The sequence below is a fragment of the Episyrphus balteatus genome, chromosome 2 (genome assembly GCF_945859705.1).
Source record: "Episyrphus balteatus chromosome 2, idEpiBalt1.1, whole genome shotgun sequence".
NCBI classification, from domain to species: domain Eukaryota; kingdom Metazoa; phylum Arthropoda; class Insecta; order Diptera; family Syrphidae; genus Episyrphus; species Episyrphus balteatus.
Genome location: NC_079135.1, coordinates 94,131,423 through 94,152,675, shown reverse-complemented (window position 1 = coordinate 94,152,675; position 21,253 = coordinate 94,131,423). Strand labels below are relative to the sequence as shown.

Here is a 21,253-nt window from a genome sequence, read left to right as displayed (position 1 = left end):
GTTTTAAAATTTAATAAAACTGTAAATGGAACGCAATATCCTGCTGGCTTAATCTTATTCACTTTCGATATTTTCCAACCCCCAACGTCTCTTAACATAGAATGTGATAACGTAAAGGAATACTTCCCAAACCCAATGCATTGCCAGAATTGCCAACATAATTAAAATAAATTTCAAAAAGAATTCAATGTATGAAATACTCAAAATCCTCAACTTAAAAAATATTCATAGCATTGTAACGAAGCGTCACACTTTCCTTCCCACCGCAAACCAATTTGATTGAAACTATATGGCAACCAACAATCCCAGACTATAAACCCGAAACCGAAATAATAGAACGTCCCGGACTATGCCATCAAGAGCAACAAAAGAAATCAATTTAATTAAAACTATTTGGCAACCGCCCATCCCTGACTATAAACCTGAAACCGAAACAACTCAATGTCCCGGACTATGCCATCAACAGCAACAACAGAAACACGAGAAAATACAATTTTGTTTTATATACAAAACTATTATTGTAATTAATTTAACATCAATTTTAACGTTTAACTTTATGTAATTCACATTTGGTTTTTGTAAAAGTACAGTGGCGACAAAATAAATAGCACAGTTATGTTAAAATTTCTCTCTAGGACTCTAACAAAAAGTGGATGTACAATGCCGATACTGCAAGCTTCTTTGTAATGGATTTTTAGTGTACTATAACGGGAAATTAATTTTCTAGACATAATTTTATAAACAAAGTCAAATGGCTCCAAGGCGCACTTAAATCAGGTCAATTGAACAAAATCTCGGAAAAAAAAAATCTCTCAGAAAAAAACCACACGTATCTAAGCGCAATCTGTCACGTCGACTGCGGTTTGCAAAGGAGCATATTTCATAAGAACCAAATTGGTGGAGAAATATCTTATGGAGCGACGAATCAAAATGGGAAAAAGTATGTCCGACGCGGAATCAACCAGGAATGTGACCCAAAATATACCATAAAGACTGTTAAGCATGGTGGGGGTAGCATTCTTGTGTGGGGATGCTTTTCTTGGTATGGTGTGGGGCCGCTCCATCGTATAGAGGGAATAATGCATCAGATCAAATACAGGGAAATCCTGAGGGATACAATGCTGCCGTATGCTGAGGAGGAAATGCCATTGAAGAGGACATTTCAGCAGGACAATGATCCTAAGCATACGGCAAAGTCTGTGAAGCAATGGTTATCCGCCCAAAAAATCGATGTCTTAGAATGGCCAGCCCAGTCCCCAGATCTCAATCCCATTGAGAACTTATGGAATGACGTGGAGAAGGCAGTTAATAGATCGGATGTTTCAAATGTGGACAGACTTTGGCAAGAAGTTAAACAAGCCTTGTACTCAGTACCTATTGAAAAATGTCGAAGTCTTGTTGCGTCTAAAGTGAGAAAAGCTTTCATTTCAGAAATTTGAGTGTACATGTGCTATTTATTTTGTCGCCACTGTATAAGGAAGTAGAAGTAACAAAAGTTCTAATAAACCAGAGATCTTTTGAGTTTACTTCGAGTAGATGAGCCCTCCCTCAATACACATATTTAAGCCATAACCTTCTCACTCTGAGTTTGGTCATTTTTTTTTTTTGCATATTTTGGCCACCGTAGGATTTATTTCTTTTATCTCCGTCCAAGATCCCCTGCTCGTTTGGAGTATTGGCATTGGGCATTGTATTAAAATTGTTACTAAAAGAAAATTATAAAAAATAAAGAATTTGCGTTTTTGGTTATTCTATAGCTGAGTTTTACTGTGCTTTTTTCGGCAAAACCCTGGAAACCGGCGAGCTTACTTCAGCCTCGAGAAAAAAGCATCACAACATCACTGAATTCTCAAAAAAATAAACCAAAACAGTAATTTAAATTCATTAGCAAAAAAGTCAATAGTCTCTGCAGCTACAGTTGTTAAATTTGAAATTCGGTTGTAATTTTAATTGCTTGTTAATAAAATATGGATAATAATAAATTTAAAAAAAACTCAGAGTTTTAAAGTCGTTCATTTCCCGAACAGTTTTCTTAAAGATTTGACAGTCGTTATATAACCCAAAATGCATATAATACGTGCACTGTGCAGTGTTGACTTTGGCTTCTAATCATTCTAATGAAGAAAAATGTTGTTTAGTGAAAAAAGGTATTTCTAAGATATTTTTTTAAATTAGACTTCTGCCAAAACTAGGCCTTTTAAGCTATTAACTAAATTTTCTTGTCATAAAACATAGCTTCAAAAAAGAAAATTTGATATTTTGTTTTTTGTTCGACAAAAAAGAGAATACCTTAATAATTAATCAGTCTATTCAACGAGAGGAATTATTATAGTTTTTTTTTTTTAGTTTTTAGTTTGTTTGTATTCCTATTTACATCTGTCCAAAAGATGCACAAGTTCAAAAAAAAAAAAAAAAATAATAAACATTTAACAAAATAAACATAAGAAATTAATTAGTATAATATAAGACTACGTTTTGTTTTTTTTTTTTTTTGTTATGCATTAATTATATTCGATAACAAATATTTTCTAGCTAATCAGTCTTGTTGATTTTTTTTTAGGAGATATTTATCTTATAAACATGTTATGTACAGAGAATTGGTTTTTTTTTGTTTTAAAAACTTCTATTTTCTATCTTAATTTTTTTTTCTTATTTTTTTGTCTCGAATATCTAACAATATAAAGAAAATTTAATAAATAAATGACTTACTTTATGCATTCAACACGAGTGGTGATATCAATTTCATTTGTAGGTTTTTTTGTTTGTTTGTTGTTTCTTTGTATAAAAGCTCTTTTGTTTGTTTGCTGATGGTGTCGAAAACAGCAAACAATTCATTTATTTTTCCTGTACAAGTCCGGCTGGAACAAGTGGCGAAAATATTGAATTTATATCGAGTGTTTCTTGGAGCACTCTGAATGAAGAAACAAATACTAATTTAACTCTTTCGAATGTGTCTGAATCGTACACAGATCTGGCAGTATTTGTGAGATCAAATGGTTCTAAAAATAATTAAAAAAAAAAACAATTATTTTATAATATATATTGTATGCATTCGATTTTGTACAAATAAAAATAAAAACCTGTACGATAACTTTAGCGCCAAGAATTAATAACGGTTAAGGGGTTCAATACAATAAGTTTTTATTTGAAAACAACGACAAGACTAAAAATTCTGGATGATACTTTTTTCAAAAGCCAGTACTTTACACAGAATTATAATTTTTAAATCAAGTTATTTCGATCAATTGTTTTTAAAATAATCGATATAGTCAAAATATGGGAAAATAAGTTAAAAAAAATTCATTCAATACTATTTTTGTCAAGACTGTGGATTTCTAAATTAACATATAAAGTAAACTGCCACAATTTAATACTTATCAAAAACTGAAACCCATACGATTCTATGACTTGCAGTATTTGAAAAAATTTAAAAATAAAAAAAACTACTTTCTTACAAGATTGTTATTTTTTTTTTTGTTGTTTTCGATTTGGCATTAACAGTGCCAACATCAAAACAGATCTTCGTTATTTAATACATAAATTTATTTGGGAGCTTTGTGCGTCTTCATAAAACACTAGGAAATAAGTCCCCAGAAACTAAATTCACTGAGAGACTCAGTTCTCACGATTTAATCTCCTATTTCTGATCCTCGCAAACGCAAACAAGGCAAGCGCAAATGTCAACAGCTTTAAACTAAAAAGCAATTTGCAGCATGGCCCGCTTCGACGCTTTAAATGTTTTTTTTTTTCTTTTAATTTAAAATTGAAATTTGAACCCTCCAGAAAAGGGAACTGAACTCCGCGGGATTCATATAAAATTAACGGCGCATAAATGTGACTTTAAATTCGTACTTGAAAAAGGCCAAAACATGCATTTGAAATGTGTATCTATTTCGAAAGGCGTTTTTCACGTGACAATTGGAAGGTAGTGTGCTCCTAAAGCCCAAAATAGGTGTTTGAGTGAAAGAAACATTAGTATTGTTTCCTTCAGTCAAAAAAAACACCTTTCACAGAAAGGATCATTTTATTACTTGTTTGTATTACAAATACAAAGTCTATACCCTAAAGTGCTTAACAAATCATTGGCTTTTTGGGCTTATCTATTACAGAACTTACTCCCTCTTCGAAAAAAAACACCCTTTCACCGAAAATTATTTTTTGAAGTCTTGTTACTAAATTCTTTTAGAGTGGCCCATCAATTTTGTTTTTGATAATTAAAAACACCCTTTAAATAATCATATTTGTATAGTAACTTTATTTCTATAATGTAATTGCTGAATTTCAATAGAGAACCATTTTATTAATACGTACATAGTTTTTACAATAAAACCCACACTTTCTTTACAACTCAAAAAAACACCCTTTAACATGAAAAAAATTTTAAAGGTACTAATTTTATTCGTAATTCCTATGACAAAGATTTAATTTTAAATAAATTTCGAAAGGGTACAAAAGTATAAAAGTATAACATTGATTTTATCGGGCTTCCTTAAAAAAATGAATACTCTATAGACTATAGATTTTAGATGCCTGTGGCAAATGAAACATTTTACAAATTTTCACTGGAGTACCATTTGGGAAACACTCATATCGTAGTATTCCGATTAGAAAACTACGAAGACCAGCCCGCAATGCAGTCAAAATAAAGAAAATGATGACTTATTAAGGGTACAATAAATTTGATTCGCAAAATTTTTCTTGCGATTGGCAAGTCATAATAACGCCCTCTACAAAAAGTCGTCAAATATTCATGTCACCAAAGTTATCATACTCTCCCCAAAAATTAATAATAATGCTTTTTACCTTCTATGCACAACTCTTTCCATTGATGAATGTCATTTTTTAATGATTTTGCCTGACGACAATATTCGATTGGAATTAATGCTCCTGTTCTTATAGAAATGGCATATTGAGAGTAACTAAAATAAAAAAAAAAACCGTTAAAATACAATGAAAACAATTAAAATTATTAATGAACAACTTACTTAAAATTACTATAATAGTGTAGAAATTCAAGGAATAATTGTCCAAGGGATTGATTGTTTTGCGAGTTATATGGATCGAGTGTTTCATTCATGTCAACGCATCCAAAATCATTTGTACGATGCTATTTTGGTTTCAAATATTGTAAATTTATTTGTTATTGTTGATTTGTTTGTTTGTAACTTACAAGAAAATGAAACTTATCGGGATACATTTCATGTAAACAAGGCAGTACAGGTGGACTCACAGCACATTGCAGAAAATGAATAACCATCAACACCAGCGAATAACTAGATATTGTCATGGTTTTTGCATTATTGATGTTGTGATATTGTGCCCATAGTTTTGTTACAAGCACAAGCGGCCGCAGTCTCCAATCAACTGAAACAAAATTAAAGTTTTCATTTATCTGACATAATTTAGGCTAATTCCAGAACTTACGTTGTGAATAACAAAATAATAAATGTGTATTTTTAATACCAACACAATTATTGAAATTCAAATCAACTTCGAGATTATGGTCTTTATCCTTAAATCGTAGAATAGGAACTTTAGCTTCAATTAAATTGAATTTTTCAAATTCCCCTGCAAAAGAATAATAAAATTATACATAAGTTTAATAAAAAAAAATGTATTTAAATTACCAGTCTTCATTAAACATTCTTTTAAAAGTGTAAGATTAAATAAAGCTTCCATTCTAGGATCTATTGCAGAAAATGCTTTTGAAACAAGGCACATATCAATGTCAGATGTATCAGCGCCAAATCCTGACATTGTGGATCCAACTAAATAAAGACCCAATCGAGGATACGCATTCTAAAAGAAGATGAAATATAATTATTTATGTATCTAATTTATGATTTTTACTTATTTTACACAAAAATTGAAAACTAAACTAAATTCTTGGATAAAGAGTTGTTTATGATATTATGTACAATTACTTTCAGGGGGAAATTATACTAAGAAATCAGTATTCCCTTGAGAGCAAAAAAAAAAAAAGATATCACTCCCTTTTGTCTTAATAAAAAAAACAGTATGCTAACATTATACTACTGAAACGCTTTTGTTCTCTTTTAATGGCAGTTAGGGACGATTTAACTAGGAGTATCCTGCCACAAGACTAAAATTGACTACCGAAAAGCTATTCATTTTTGTGCACAAAAATTATCGATGCCACACTGTGCGAGGATTTGCCATCGCTTAGACCAGTCTTAAACACTGTCGAACATCAAAAATATTTTTAAAACTGTTTTTATTTCATCCACAATTCGTTTATCACATTTTTATTGTGAAAATTAATTTAATTCTTCCATCCCTCTTGCATTTCATGTTGTTTTCATTTTATTCTGAGAAATTTACTCATTTCGTGCGGTTCAGAGAGCACGACATATGCTTAGCGAAAGTTGACAATCGTATGTGGAACTATAGAGATAAAACTCAAAATTCATCACAGTTCTTGTGAAGGTCTACTGTCTACAAACGATTAAAGAGTAAATTATTTGTGTGGTTACTCAACATTTAATGGACTAATATAAAATCTTAATTCGTTTAAACAACATAAATTACTTAAAGATGGTTGGCATTTTCCAAGAAAATTATTAAATAAAGCAATAATTAAAAATAAAAAAAATTATAGATTGTTAAAGAGAAATAAAGAGTGTGCTAATCGTGCTTGAGACTGTGCATTAGAAAAAAATAAAGAAAGAGATGGTGATGGTTAAATTTCGCATGTAAGTATAATAAAGAAAGTTATTTTGGTATTAGTGCAACTACTTATGAGACTTAAATCCGTCTCATAAGTAATTCATAATAAAAATGAGTAAAAGACAGGTGGTTAATAAAAATAGGCATTTTGTTTCTAAGGAATCCATGTTCGAAAGAAAAAGACAGACAAGAACAAGCTTCTTACTAAATTATAGCTCTACATAATTTTTTAATATTTACCTTTACAATAATATACAAATATCTCCATAATTTCATTTTCCTTTTAAATGTATCATCAGTTTGTTGTGCATTAACAAACTTATTCCATATTCCTTGTGACAAATTATCCCATTTTGAACATGTTAATAATGTTCGAGGTGCTTCTCTCAATTCAGCAATATGAGAACGACCAAGAAATCTATCTGCAGGGTTAAAAAATGAAATGTCATTATTAGTATTATCCGTCGAACGATCATTGTTGTGTATTTTATTGCGACCTCTTCCTCCACGATATGAACTGCGATTTGATTGACTAAAAAAAGAGAAACATAAATTAATACAATTTTAAATTTATTTATATAAAAACTGTATTCACCTTTTTTTAAATTGTTGTTGCTGAAATTCAGTAATACTTCCATTCGGTGGATAAATTCCATGTGCACTGAACATAAATTGCGCATGCAGCGCTGGTATCCATTGCGATAAATTCTGTTCTGATCCATAATAATGTTGTATGGGAAGATCGTCATCGGCAAACGATGTTGGATAATTAAGCGCATGTACAATGCTTGGCGGTGGATGATACGGAATTTCCGTAGACGATAGAGATGACGAGGAGGAAGAGAGGAAATTACTATGCCCAGTACTGGCTCTTTTATCACAACTACTCGAATTCGATGAATCCGATTCATAACCTTCGCTGGCAACACGTTGATGTGTATCATCGCTGCCGCCAGGACTAAATGAATCACCTTTCCCAATAACCGGAATTGGAGTCATCATATTCATAGGACCTCGATGTTCGGCTGTTGTATTTGTTGCCTTATTAACCATTTGGGGATAATCCATTTTCGGACTTGATGACTGTGATCGACTATTACCATAGACATTCTTATTATTATTAGTCTCAGGAGGAGCATCTGTTGTGACATAGGTAAGATTATTAAGATTTTGATGGTTTTTAACCCTCGAAATCATTTGATTTGATTGATTATTATAATCAGAATTATGATGTTTCAGCATCCCATTGCCATTTGTAGCATTTTTGTGTGCGTTAACGCCGCCGTTAGTGTTCCATGCTTTTTGATTTTGATTTCTGTTACGATTGTACGTCGGCGTATGGGCATTACCATTCGAATAACAATCATTTTGTTGTTTTTGATATTGATGATGTGACACAGGAATGTAACTGTTACGTTTATAGTTATTGTGATTGTTGTTATTCAGTGGCGGGTAATTGTAAGGCGATGAAAAATGATCACCTCCAGCAGAATGATGATTGTTATTAATCAAAATTGGAATATCATAACTTCGATGATTGTATGGTGGTGAATGAGCTTTTGGACTAAATTTACGCTGTCCATTCTGATTGGGGTAGTGACGTTGTTTTTCTGAAGGAGGAGCCTGTTGCACATCCTGGTAAATGATTCGTTGTCCTTGCATAATCATATTGTGTGTACTTCCAGCTGGAGATACCGTCGCACTGTTGCTATAAACATGATGTTGGTGATGTTGGTGATGATTATTTCCCATGTGGTGACGAGAATCACCATTATGTGCCATTTGCACACCCACCGAATGTAAGAAATTGAGAGAATATGAACTCGGTGAGACAGGCGCTGAGGAGGGCGCACTCGAAGTTGTACAAATTGGAGCTGTGAAAACAGCTGGCAATTGTTGATTGCTTGGCAAATGATGATTCGAGAGCCCATTATTGTTATTGTGAATAACCATAATTGGAATTGGTGATTTCTGTTTGTTGTTAATTTCTAATTCAGCAGCTGGTTGTGGTTGTTGTTGCACCTTTTTACGATGATGATTTGATGCAGTGTTGAATCGATTTGTTAGTCGATTCTTATTGTTGTTATTGGTACTAGAGTTATTAGTACCAATATTTGCGGCTGTAGATGATGATGTGGAGTTGGAGGAGGAGTTTGATGATGATGAAGACGACGACGATAATGATGAAGACAATGAAGAAGACGATGAAACTAAAGAGTTTGAATTTGAGCTAGCTGCAGGTTTTTGAAACTGTTTTGACGTAGGAGTTAAATCACTTGCAATAGTATTATTTTTACTGACTAATGTATCACAGCGGTTTTTTGGTACCAAGTTTTGATCACTGCAAATGTTATTATTTGTGTTATTATTTTTAATAACAACAGTACTATTGTTGTTGGTGGTGGTAGAGGAGGAGGAGCTGACACCTCGGGTGGGTGTGTTGTAGGTGTTGTTTGAATTTTTGTTTAAATTGCTATTGTTGTTATTGGTGATATTATTGTTGTTGTTGGTGTTGTTACTATTGTTGTTATTAGATTTTGTGTTAGAAGAAGAATTGCTATTATTAAATTGATGATTAGGTTTTTTACGATTGTTCGTTGAATAAGACTGACCATTATTATTGTTGTTGTTATTGTGATGATTTTTATTTGCATTAACATTTGCATTGATATTGTTGTTATTAACTGTTGGTACCTTTTGGAATTTCTTTCTATTATTATTCCCATTATTATTATTATTGTGATGATTATTTTGATATTTTTGTGAATAATGATGTTGTTGTTTTTGATATCTTATCATTGGCGAATTATTATTGTCGCCTTTAGATGAATGAACAACATCATTTGCAGCTAATGGTACAATTTTTAAATCTGATGCGAACATTTTTAATAATAATTTCTTTGTATAGCGAAGAGGTATATCAAGGTTTTTTTTTTGAGATTTTTAAAATAAAACAAAATTATTTATAAAAGTGTATTTTTGGTGTAATCCTGATCCCAGTGTATTTAATTTTTTTTTATAATAAAGATTATACCTCAACTTGTTCGCATTTGTTGGTTTATATAATTTTTATGAGCAACACTTTTTGAATCTCAAAATTTTTTCTAAAATTTCATTTTTAGTTTTGGGTCAGGAATTTTCTCCTTTTTTAAATTATTTAACGTTTTTTAAAACGAACTTTATTGTTGACTGAAAAAAAAATTAAGAAGAAAACAAAGTTATTTAATTAGCATTAGAATTTTATTTATTAATTTTTTTGCAATTTATACATTAATCACCACTCGAACATTTTTATAAATGTTCCCTTTGTTGTTTTTGATGAAGTGAGTTTGAATAATAATTCAATATAGACACGTTAAAAAAAAAAAATTATTGAGTTGAAAAAATTTATTGAGTTAAAATGGCTTGGTTCAACCAGATGGCGATTACTTAATTAAGATAATCAACCACGATTGATCTGCAATGTCCAAATTAAGTAATTGATATCGGCCCTTTTCAACCAAATTGCCAAAAATAGCAAAAATTCAATCGATCACAACACCATTAAAACTATCGTCAATTTAATCTTCTTTATCTCATATGTATTTTAGTTATAAACTACAGTAACCCAATGAAAAATCACATTTTTTTTATGTTATTTAAATGGAAAATTAGGAACAGGTACCTCTTAATATTTATATAAAGAGCTCATGTTTTGAGACTCTTTTTTCACATTTTCGAAAATGTTCAGTCTTTTTTTTAGTTGAAAAAAAGTTTCCTCAAAATGACACACCCTAGTATACATGATCTTTCAACCTTGGTGTATTGGTGGTATTACCGTATAATATTGTGATGTGATATTAAATTGTTTTAAACATAATTTAGTTGATTTATTTAAGAAGAAGAACATCATTAATGCAATTCATGAACCCAATGTTGTTATAAAAGAATGCATATTTTTGTTAATTTTGGAAAACTTTATCGCCCTTTGACCCTTAAGATGTTTCAATTTATACCAAAGTTGAAATCTTATTTGACTGGACTTAAAGGATTAAAAATAATAATAGGGGGAAGTGGTCACCCTTCGTACAGTTTTTACTTATTTTTTTTTAGTTATTTATTTACTCACTCCAGTTTCGAGAAAATGGACTTTATTTGTAACATGTATATTATTACACTTTAGAAAAAAATTTTACACTTCTAAATCAAAGGCTTAAATAGTAATAGCCATTTTACTGGGATTAGATTTTTGTACGAATCCTCCCCACCCGTGGGGTACCTTCGTACAGCACATGGGGTACATTCGTACAGGATATTTAAAACGTTAATTTGACTAACTTTTGATTTGTCAAATGCCAAATATGAGTTTTAAAACATTTAATTACTTATTAATTTATCAATTAATTGAACTTGACTCAGAAAAAAACAAAAACAAATAAAAAACTTAATTTTTCGCGATTTGATGATTCTGAAACAAATTATTATTTACATATATAAAAATACCAACCTTAATTCACTATAGAATGCGAAATACTTATTATAGAGGTTTAAATTTCGTTTCAATAAAACTGTAACTCCGTGTTTTGATTGTTATCTGCTGAAGAAAATTTACTGGCGGGCATACGTATGCGTACGAATGTGCCCCATGTTTGACTGTACGAATGCTCCCCAAGCTGTACATAATGCAGAAAAATCGATTTTTGAAAAAATGTACTGAGATTTTGCAATATTTATAATTAAAACACAAATTTAACACTTTAAACAACAATTCTTCAGTACTGTTTAGCCAAAAACATACTTAACTTAAACACAACATGACATAAAATGTACATAAAAAAATTACTCAGAGCACTAAAAAACACAAAAAGTCTTGTGGCGACCGAATCCGTTGCACTTAGGATTCAAAATTTATCTAGTAGCTCGGCGCCTACTATGTCTATGCACACTAGTAAGCACGTGTTTGAATACCGTTTAGTTTTTGTTTTATGCTCACTGTACGAAGGGTGACCGTGTACGAAGGGTGACCACTTCCCCCTAAATACTAATAATAATTTGAAGCAATTGTTTGTACTAGTTTTACAGTGTAAAATGCTTACTGAGCTGCCAACAAATTAAGAAATAATACACAGATACAGTAAAACCTGTTTAATTGGACCACCTTTGGGACCGAAGAAAAGTGGTCCGATTAGGAGGTGGTCCACTTATAGAGGTTCCTTTTTAATCGGACCGGTCCATTTAAAAAAAAAAAATTCTCTCATTCATACCTCTAACCCACTTAAAAATGGCAATAACATTAACATTTTTTTTTTCAAATCAATTTCACAATAAAATCAACTTCAAAAACTCTATTGCACTGTCAAATTGTTTCCTTTGCCAAGAAACGAAAAATAAAATTAAACATTTTGAGGAATCCCCGCATATAACAAGTATAACTTTGCAAAATTGGCCAAGAAAAAAAAAATGCGATGCATACGTACATGAACATTGAACACACATGTTTCATATTTTTTACTTTTGGTCCAATTAAACAGGTAAAACAATAAGCAAAGAATGTTATGAAGGTGGTCCATGGTCCGATTAGCAGTTGTCCCGATTATAGAGGGAAATTTGTATGAAAAATAGCAGGGAAAGCAATAAGTGCGGTCCAAATAGGTTTTACTGTATTATATTCCGCAAGTTAAAAAACATTTCTCAGTAAAAAGGAAAAGAATTAAAAAATTAAAAAAAGCAACTCCAAAATATTTGATAAAAAAAAAGTTTTATTAAGAGGGGAAATCTCTCTGGAATTTTTTATTTTTGTATTATTTTTTTTTTTTTTGCCTAATAAATTAATTTATCAACCGAAGAAACTATTTTCAGTGGTCTTAGCCTTAAATGAAGCCTCATAAGTCTCTAGATAGTCCCGAAATCCATGCGTTCCGAACCTACCACTATACGAAAACGAAAACTTTACCTGACCTGAGCATTGCACAGCGCAAAATCGAGGCGTCAACTTTATAGAGCTGTAGAGTTGCCATTTTGTTTTTTTTTTTTTTTTACTTCAAGAAAAATTGTGTCAAAATTTATAATGTCAATAATATCATACACTTTTCCAAATTTTAATAAATGCTTTCGGTTTTCCAACAAAAAATTATTGAAAAAGCTGTCGTCCAGAGGGATTTCCCTCCATAAATTTGATTTAAGATTAGAATAATAAATCTAAAAAGATGTTTGTCAAACCATTGTAATGTATGTAATAATAATTGTGTTTCAGTTTTAACATTAATTTAATTTTGTAGCCCTAAAAATTTAGAACGGCAAAAATTTAGAAAAAAAAAAATTATAAATAATGCAATTTAAAACATATCAACTTCTTATTACATTTTTTATTGATCAATAACTTAATTGAGAATTATCTAAAACGTTAATTTTGGAGGCATGGGATAGTTTAATAAAACTAAAAGCCTTTGCTCTTCATAAGATTATTATCAAATCGATAACTCTTTTTTGCTATGGTTTCATACATTTTGTTTATTTTTTAGAATGAATGAAAGAAAGATTTAATCGTGATCAAATCAATAATTAATGTCGAATTCCTTTCAACAAAAAAAAAATCGAATTAAAATCGATCTTAATGCGTTTACGTATCGTAAACAATGTGCCGAGCAGATTTTACGAAACAAAAAATCGATTTCAATGTGAAGTGCCTTTTTCATAGACACTTTATACATTAAAAGATTCTATTTGCAACAAGTAGGAAACCCTGAATTTTAAATTACAGTTGGTGTATACATTGCATACCTACATCAATCAACAGTTTCTAGAGTGCTCTGAACTGTGTAAAATATTGGAGGTAGTTTTTAACCCTTTATATCACCATGTGACATTTCTGTAAAAAACCATACGATGTATGTTAATTGCTTTTGACTTTAATAACTAAATTTTTAAATACTACTTAATCGAAATAGTTCAACATGTTTCACAGAAATTTCTTTATAAGTATGTTACTGACAGTTTATTTTGAAAGCTTGGTTTTCTTGAAAAATGTAGGTACCAATGCCTACAAAAGTAAGAAATTCGAAAAAAATACAGTAAAACCTGCTAATTGGGACACTCTATAATCGGACCACCTCCTATTTGGACCGCACTTATTGCTTTCCCTGCTATTTTTCATACAAATTTCCCTCTATAATTCGGGACAACTGCTAATCGGACCATGGACCACCTTCATAACATTCTTTGCTTATTGTTTTACCTGTTTAATTGGACCAAAAGTCAAAAATATGAAACATGTGTGTTCAATGTTCATGTACGTATGCATCGCATTTTTTTTTTCTTGGCCAATTTTGCAAAGTTATACTTGTTATATGCGGGGATTCCTCAAAATGTTTAATTTTATTTTTCGTTTCTTGGCAAAGGAAACAATTTGACAGTGCAATAGAGTTTTTGAAGTTGATTTTATTGTGAAATTGATTTGAAAAAAAAAAATGTTAATGTTATTGCCATTTTTAAGTGGGTTAGAGGTATGAATGAGAGAATTTTTTTTTTTTAAATGGACCGGTCCGATTAAAAAGGAACCTCTATAAGTGGACAACCTCCTAATCGGACCACTTTTCTTCGGTCCGAAAGGTGGTCCAATTAAACAGGTTTTACTGTATTGTTTTCTCTCTTAACTTACAGGATTTTCTTTTCGGATTTTTGGAAAATGTCTAAAAATAAATATTTGATATAATCTTTGAACAACAACAATATCTTGAAGGTTCTTACCACAAAGTGTTTATGGCTAGAGTTACAGTACTGTTTCACGGATGCCAATCCGATCATCAGACTCCTTTATTCCATTTGTATGTGGTGCTTAGTCTAGTAATTTTTGGCATCCATAAAACAGTACTGTAACCCTAGCCATAAGCACTTGGTGGTATCACCTTCAAAATGTTGTTGTTGTTCAAAGATTATAATGGAATTGACGGAATAAATAGCAGCCTAACTGCAAGTAAGTAAACATACGAAAATAAAACTAAATATTTAATAGTTTGTTCGTTGAATTTTAACATTTCTGGTCGCACGCAAAGAGTTGTGATTTTATTTTTTTACAGTGAGCTTAGGCTTGGCCACACCGGAGGGTATGCGGTAGCGGTACGGGTAGAGGTAACGGTACTTGTATGAAAAAAATTCCAAACTGACATATCAACGTTCAGATGTGAAATTTTTTTCATACAAATATCGTTACCGCTACCCGTACCTCTACCGCATACCCTCCGGTGTGGCCAAGCCTTTAGGGCGATTTTGTTCACTAGAAGTTGAACATAACTTGAGGATTTTTATCTTCAACTTTCGAATTTGATTTTGTTCACTAAAAGTTGACGTTTATAACTTTCGATTTTAAACTCGAGAGTTTATCAACTTCCAATTTTCTCAACTTCCAGAAAAAGTAGAAGTTATGAAGCAAACTTGAGGTTTTGCATAGAAAAATTTCATGTTTTATTATAAATTTTTGTTTTAAACAATTTATCGTGGTAAAAAAAATTTTTTATGGGCAAAATGGATGTTAAATAATGAACTGAAATGGCTCGTAGAACTTGACAGATTTATTAAGCAATCAAATAATAAAAATCTAGGCGAACATCATTCATGGTTGCACTTTACATTTATTATCAAAACATTAGTTTAGATAATTATAATTCATCAAATGAATCATTAACATTTCCCGCCGTTTTGTATTTACACACATATACATTAGGGTGTCCGTTATTTCCCAAAGTGATGTTTTCGGGGATGACACCCCCTAGATCGAAAGCTTAGGGCCTAAATAAGGGGAATTTAGCAAAAAAAAATTTTTTGGGGGTCATTAACCCGTGCCTCTAGGGTCATACTTTCCCCATACAAATTTGTATGGAAAATTTTTAACTCATACATAAAATTTTTTTTCTCTCGCGTTAAATCATATTTTTTTTTAATGTTTGATAATTCTGGTTGGAAAACAGTTACTTTAAAAGATCACATTCAAAATTTCCCGTTAAAAATTTTTTTTATATTTTATTTCGGTTTTTGAAATTATTAGCTGTTTTCGTGGTTTTTGCTTTCACCTATCACACAATTGAATCATTTATTTGCAAAACATGATAAGTCCATGATTTTAAATTTTTCAGGAGAAGAAAAAAACGTTCTATTTTCTTTTGATATGCGTAGAAAAATTATTAAAAAATATATTCTGTAGAACTCTTGCCTAGCTACAAAATACCGTTTCGTTTTTAATTTTTGGAGCTATAGCTCAAAAGATAAAAAATAAAAACGCGTTTGGACTTATCATACTTTGAAAATAAACGGATGTGAAATTAGTTTTTAAATGGATATGCAATTTTGCTTTTAGCCCCAGTCTATCAAACAATTGTATTTGAGAATAAAATACAATGTCCGGACTGCTAATTTAACTTTAAAGTAGCTTTAAACTTAAGATTTTCAGCCATTAATCTAATATACCATTTACACAAAAAGAAGCTGTTGTTTATTTTCAAAAGATGATAAGTCCGGGACTTATTCTGTTTTTGATACTAAAAAAATATTTCGCGTAGCTGTAAAATCGGATATAGATGGAGTAAATAGTTGATATTTTAAAGACAGACGTGGTTATCCCTGGAGTACAAATTTAGTCAAAAAAACGAATTTTGAAAAAAAGTGGACTTATCATGTTTTGCAAATAAATGATTCAATTTTAAATGCAGTTTTATTGTTTTTTAATTCTTTTCAAATATTGCATTCACAAATTTGTGAATAAATAAAAAATTTCAATTTTTGAAATTTTTTTTTGAAATTTTTGCCGTTTTTATACGTTTAAATTTATTTTTCTCGAACTACAAAAGATATGTTTACAATATTTTTATTGAATTTTATTTAAAAATTATTCACCTAAAAAATTGCATCAAAAAAGTTGCAAACAAGGAAGGGTAAAGTATTTAATAATATTTATTTATTATAAAAACTGCAAAAACTAAAAAAAAAAAATTCAAAAAATTGAAATTTTTTATTTATTCACAAATTTGTGAATGCAATATTTGAAAAGAATTAAAAAACAATAAAACTGCATTTAAAATTGTGTGATAGGTGAAAGCAAAAACCACGAAAACAGCTAATAATTTCAAAAACCGAAATAAAATATAAAAAAAATTTTTAACGGGAAATTTTGAATGTGATCTTTTAAAGTAACTGTTTTCCAACCAGAATTATTAAACATTAAAAAAAAATATGATTTAACGCGAGAGAAAAAAAATTTTATGTATTAGTTAAAAATTTCCCATACAAATTTGTATGGGGAAAGTATGACCCTAGAGGCACGGGTTAATGACCCCCAAACAAATTCTTTTTGCTAAATTCCCCTTATTTAGGCCCTAAGCTTTCGATCTAGGGGGTGTCTCCCCCGAAAACATCACTTTGGGAAATAACGGACACCCTAATATACATATACATATAGCTTTAGAATTTTTGTTGTCAAACGGCACATTCAAACTTTTGCAAAAAACAAAATTATTTGCTTAAAATTCGAGTTAAAATAAAACGAAATAAAGTTAAATGCCGATTTTAAATAATTGTTAAAACAAATTTCACATTTGAAACACAAAAAATGCACAAAATATAAATGACATTGATATAAATGACATTGAATTGGCAGTATTTGTTTCAGCTGTCACAAATATCCTAGGGATATTTTTAAAACTGAAAGTTAGCCAACTTTTGTTTTATAAACTCGAGAGTTAAGAAAAAAAATAGTGAACAAAATAGATTCTCAACTTTTGTTTTAACTCTCGAGTTTAATTCAACTCTCAAGTTTGTTAACTTGAGAGTTTGCTTCAAGTTGAGCAATAGTGAACAAAATCGCCCTTAGGGTCTCAATAGAATACTTATAAAATATTAAGGTTAGGAAACACCCCTAAGTATGATTAAAAAATAAATATTTAAATTTTTCATACAAAATGTATGCAAATGACGACCACGAAGAATTTGAAGTTTGAGGCGTATAAAAGTTGAGATGCGTATGGGGGGGGCATGCTGCCCCCCTGCAACCCCCCTGCTTGGGCTCACTATAGGATTTGAGGTGGGGACAAGTTTGGGTATGTAAAAAGAACTTCAAAAAAATTTTTTTCTTCGCGGTCGTCATTTGCATGCATTTGTATGAAAAAATGAACTTTAAAAAATTAATTAATAATAAAAACACACGTTTCCTAACTTTAAAATTGTTATTTTTATTACTTTTAGTCATTAATCTTTCACATAAAATTATTCGCGTATTAAAATTCGTGCGACCCTAAAGGAAGGTTGAGCCAAAAATAATTTTGTCTTCGATTGACATCCTAAACTAATAAACCAAAGAAAAAAGTAATTCATTATGTAGTTTCCTTTTACTTTAACAAGGAGTTAGCCTTCCACAGTAGCTAGTCGCCAATTAAATCTGAACCTAAACCAACATTTCAAGTTGCATCTGAAAAACCGGAAAGGAATAAACCAAGAACAATCAATCTACTTTATGCCAATATTATAAATCTCTTCTTCATTTTCCACAAACTTCATGATCTAAACTTCAACTCTCCCACTTATTTCCTTCACCTTAACCCTCTGAATACAATTGTGTAGCTTAATATTATTTATTTCCTGCCCATATAGAATTACATATACAATTGTGTAGCTGTAGCTTATATTGCAAGTTGAAGAATTTTCAACTTTTACCTCAGCTGCAGTCCATTTTTAAGGGTGTTCCCTCATTAAAATTTTGACAGTACTACAAGCTACAGCTAAATTTGCACCATTGTATTCAACCACTAAGGCTTCACATGTTGTCGTGTCTGTCAAATAGCAACTTAATATAAATTAGTCGCCCTACATCCCCATAAACTACTAAATTGTTATTGGTTACCAAAAATGAATTCAATTTGATTCCATCGAAAAAAAAAAAAAATATGCAGAGGATGTGCCGTTATGTCTAAATTCTAAGTTCCCTCTCAAGTTTTACATTCCCACAATAAACGATACGCTAACTTTTTTTCTCGCAAAAGCAGAGACCACTCTGCTTCCACCAAGGAGCTGTTTTTAGTATAAAACCCTTTTCCAACCTAACATTTACCAAAATGATGATATGGGCGTTAGCCTAACTAAATAGAAATTTCTGATGAAATTAAGTCTGTTCTACTGTCGCTAATAGGTACCAAAAACTATATTTTTCCTAAAAATAAAACCAAACCACTTGTTTGTTTTGTGTGGATTTTATTGATATGATTTTCTTTTTCATGCATATAAAAGTTTTCAATTAATACCTCTCAAAACAACATCACGTTCTTCTTCTTTTTCGTGTAAAACAAAAAAACACTTTCATTGCCAAAACATAATAAATCTCATCCGAGATGAATAAAATTGAAATCAAATTAATAAATTTAAAAAAAATCCTATGAATTTGATAAAAAAATATTCTAATTTGCATAAGTTTGGTTAGAATAATTATTGTTCTCTTTGAGCTTTGCATAATAATTGTGCTAATGCAAAGTAATGCCTTAATATAGACAACTTGGCGGCGACAACGATAGCGTTTGTATTTTTTCTTTCTAATTCTTCCATTTTTTTTTTTGTAAGCCGACATAACAGAAAAACAAATGCATCCATTTTTATTTCTATTTCATTTCAAGACAACTGCAGTTAAAAATAATAACGGGACTTAAATAATTTTACCACTCTTCGCAATTTTGAGAGGCATTTGATTTTTTTTTTTTCGCACACAAAAAATGCAATGGTGTTTGTTCGATTCGGCGGCAATGGCTGTGCCTGTGGTTCGTCCCAAAAAAAAAAGTAGTGCACAAAAATGATTAAAAATTACCTCATGATTTTTTTTTTTTCTTTTGTAATCTCCTCTCGGGGGGAAAACTCCACACAAAAGTGAGTTTTTTTTTTATAATTTTAATAAAAATATATATAATATTTTATATTTCTTGAACTAGCAAGATTGTAAAATTTTAAAAAGGTAGAACCTTTTTAATTTTTATATTGAAAAATTTATCAAATTGAAGACGAACAGAAATCTATTTTTTTTTTTATATCGGAATAACTTGCGGCGGTACGGACGACTACGACGATTGTAAAAATGCACGATTTTTTTCAAGTGACAGCTGATTTTTTTTTTTGGGTGACATTTGGGGGAAAATTGAGCTAAAATGGTTTCTTTTTGGAGAGTTGGAGAATGAATGAGTTCAGGCGGAAATTACACCAAGCGGTGAATAGTTGTAAATGGATTGTGTCCCCAAGCGGTGAATAGTTTGTAAAAAGGTTGTTCATTTTCATTTCAAGCAAATTAAAGAATTGTTTGTCACTTTTTTAGGTTTTCTTTGAGATTTAGTAATTTTATTTTTGGCGCAGTATTAAAGCATAGTAAATACTTTTGGTGAAGTGAACATGAACACATCTCCACATGTGAACATTTGACATTCATCGCTGGTACGTACCATAAACAAACTATATCAAGACTGGAAACTGAGCGGTCTAATGACGTTTGCCTACAAGCTGCGAGGTGTGGTGAATATCGTGAATCTATCGTTGTGTTCGTGTTCGATGTGTGGTGAATGTCGTGTTAACGTCATTTACCAACGTGGTGGCTTTCACATATATTCACAGACAACACTCCCAACTAACATTTCAGCTTCTGTTAAGGTATTACAAAAGCTACATTTCAGCTTTTAAACTTTAGTAAGGTTCCCAAGTAACAATTTTACTTGCATAAGGTCCATTTTCTTCGATTCGGCAAGCTATAGTTTGTATACGTTTAGTTTAAGGCTTACTTACGCAAATCTTCCATTTTGGAAATAAAGGAGGTCTCCTTAAGGCTATCTCGAAGTGTTTAGAAGAAGCCTTGTAAATATAAGTTAAAGAAGACCTTTATAAGACCTGTTTGAACCGTACTAAAGAAGCCTTGTATTTTCAAGTGACAGAAGGCTTTCATAAGACCTGTTCCAAGAGGTTCTTGTAAGTATGCAATGTTTTCATCTGATAAGTATGCAATGTTTTTTACCAGTAAGTATGCAAAGCTTTTATCCTGCAGATATGCAATGTTTGTAACTCTTTAGAAAAAAACATTGCATTTTTATGTGAGGTTTCAATTAGCTCCCTTTTTTCCACTCATCTTTAATATTCGAGCATGGGTCTACTGGTAAGGTGCTGGCTTGGTATGCAGAGGTACGTGGGATCGATTCCTGGCGGGGCCATTTGTGAAATTAAAAAAAATGTGTTCTTTTTCAATTAAAATAAAATTCTTCCCATTTCAGAACGACAGAAAAAGCATTGACATGGCCAAAAAAGAAGAAAAAACAAAATAGAAAAAAATTATAAGAAAAAAAACTCAATAAAATCTTTTCTTTTTTATTCATAAATTCAACATCTTATAACAACCTCCATAAGGCCTTATTATAACATCCAATGCAAATCATAGTTTCCTTAGCGAAGCTATAACATCCCTAAAATGTTTCATTGTTTTGTAAAAAGGCCTGCATAAAATGGTTTTACGCTGTTCGTCACAAGCTATTAGCTTGTGAATTGCCTGTGGAGGAAGGTCTTGAGGAAATTCGGTAATGTGCGCCAA

The 21,253-nt window shown here is 31.0% G+C and overlaps 1 protein-coding gene across 1 annotated transcript; it reads right to left on the bottom strand.

Moving 5' to 3' along the window:
• Window positions 1-2,709: 2,709 nt before the first annotated feature.
• On the bottom strand, window positions 2,710-9,876 carry LOC129911217 (GATA zinc finger domain-containing protein 14-like). Its single transcript, XM_055988937.1, has 8 exons — window positions 7,283-9,876; window positions 6,928-7,219; window positions 5,628-5,799; window positions 5,425-5,568; window positions 5,171-5,364; window positions 4,986-5,107; window positions 4,804-4,919; window positions 2,710-2,999 (listed from the first exon to the last, which is right to left on the bottom strand). The coding sequence occupies exons 1-8, from the start codon at window positions 9,568-9,570 to the stop codon at window positions 2,836-2,838; spliced, it is 3,492 nt and encodes a 1,163-aa protein (XP_055844912.1). The 5' UTR covers window positions 9,571-9,876; the 3' UTR covers window positions 2,710-2,835.
• Between the last annotated feature and the right edge of the window lie 11,377 nt (window positions 9,877-21,253).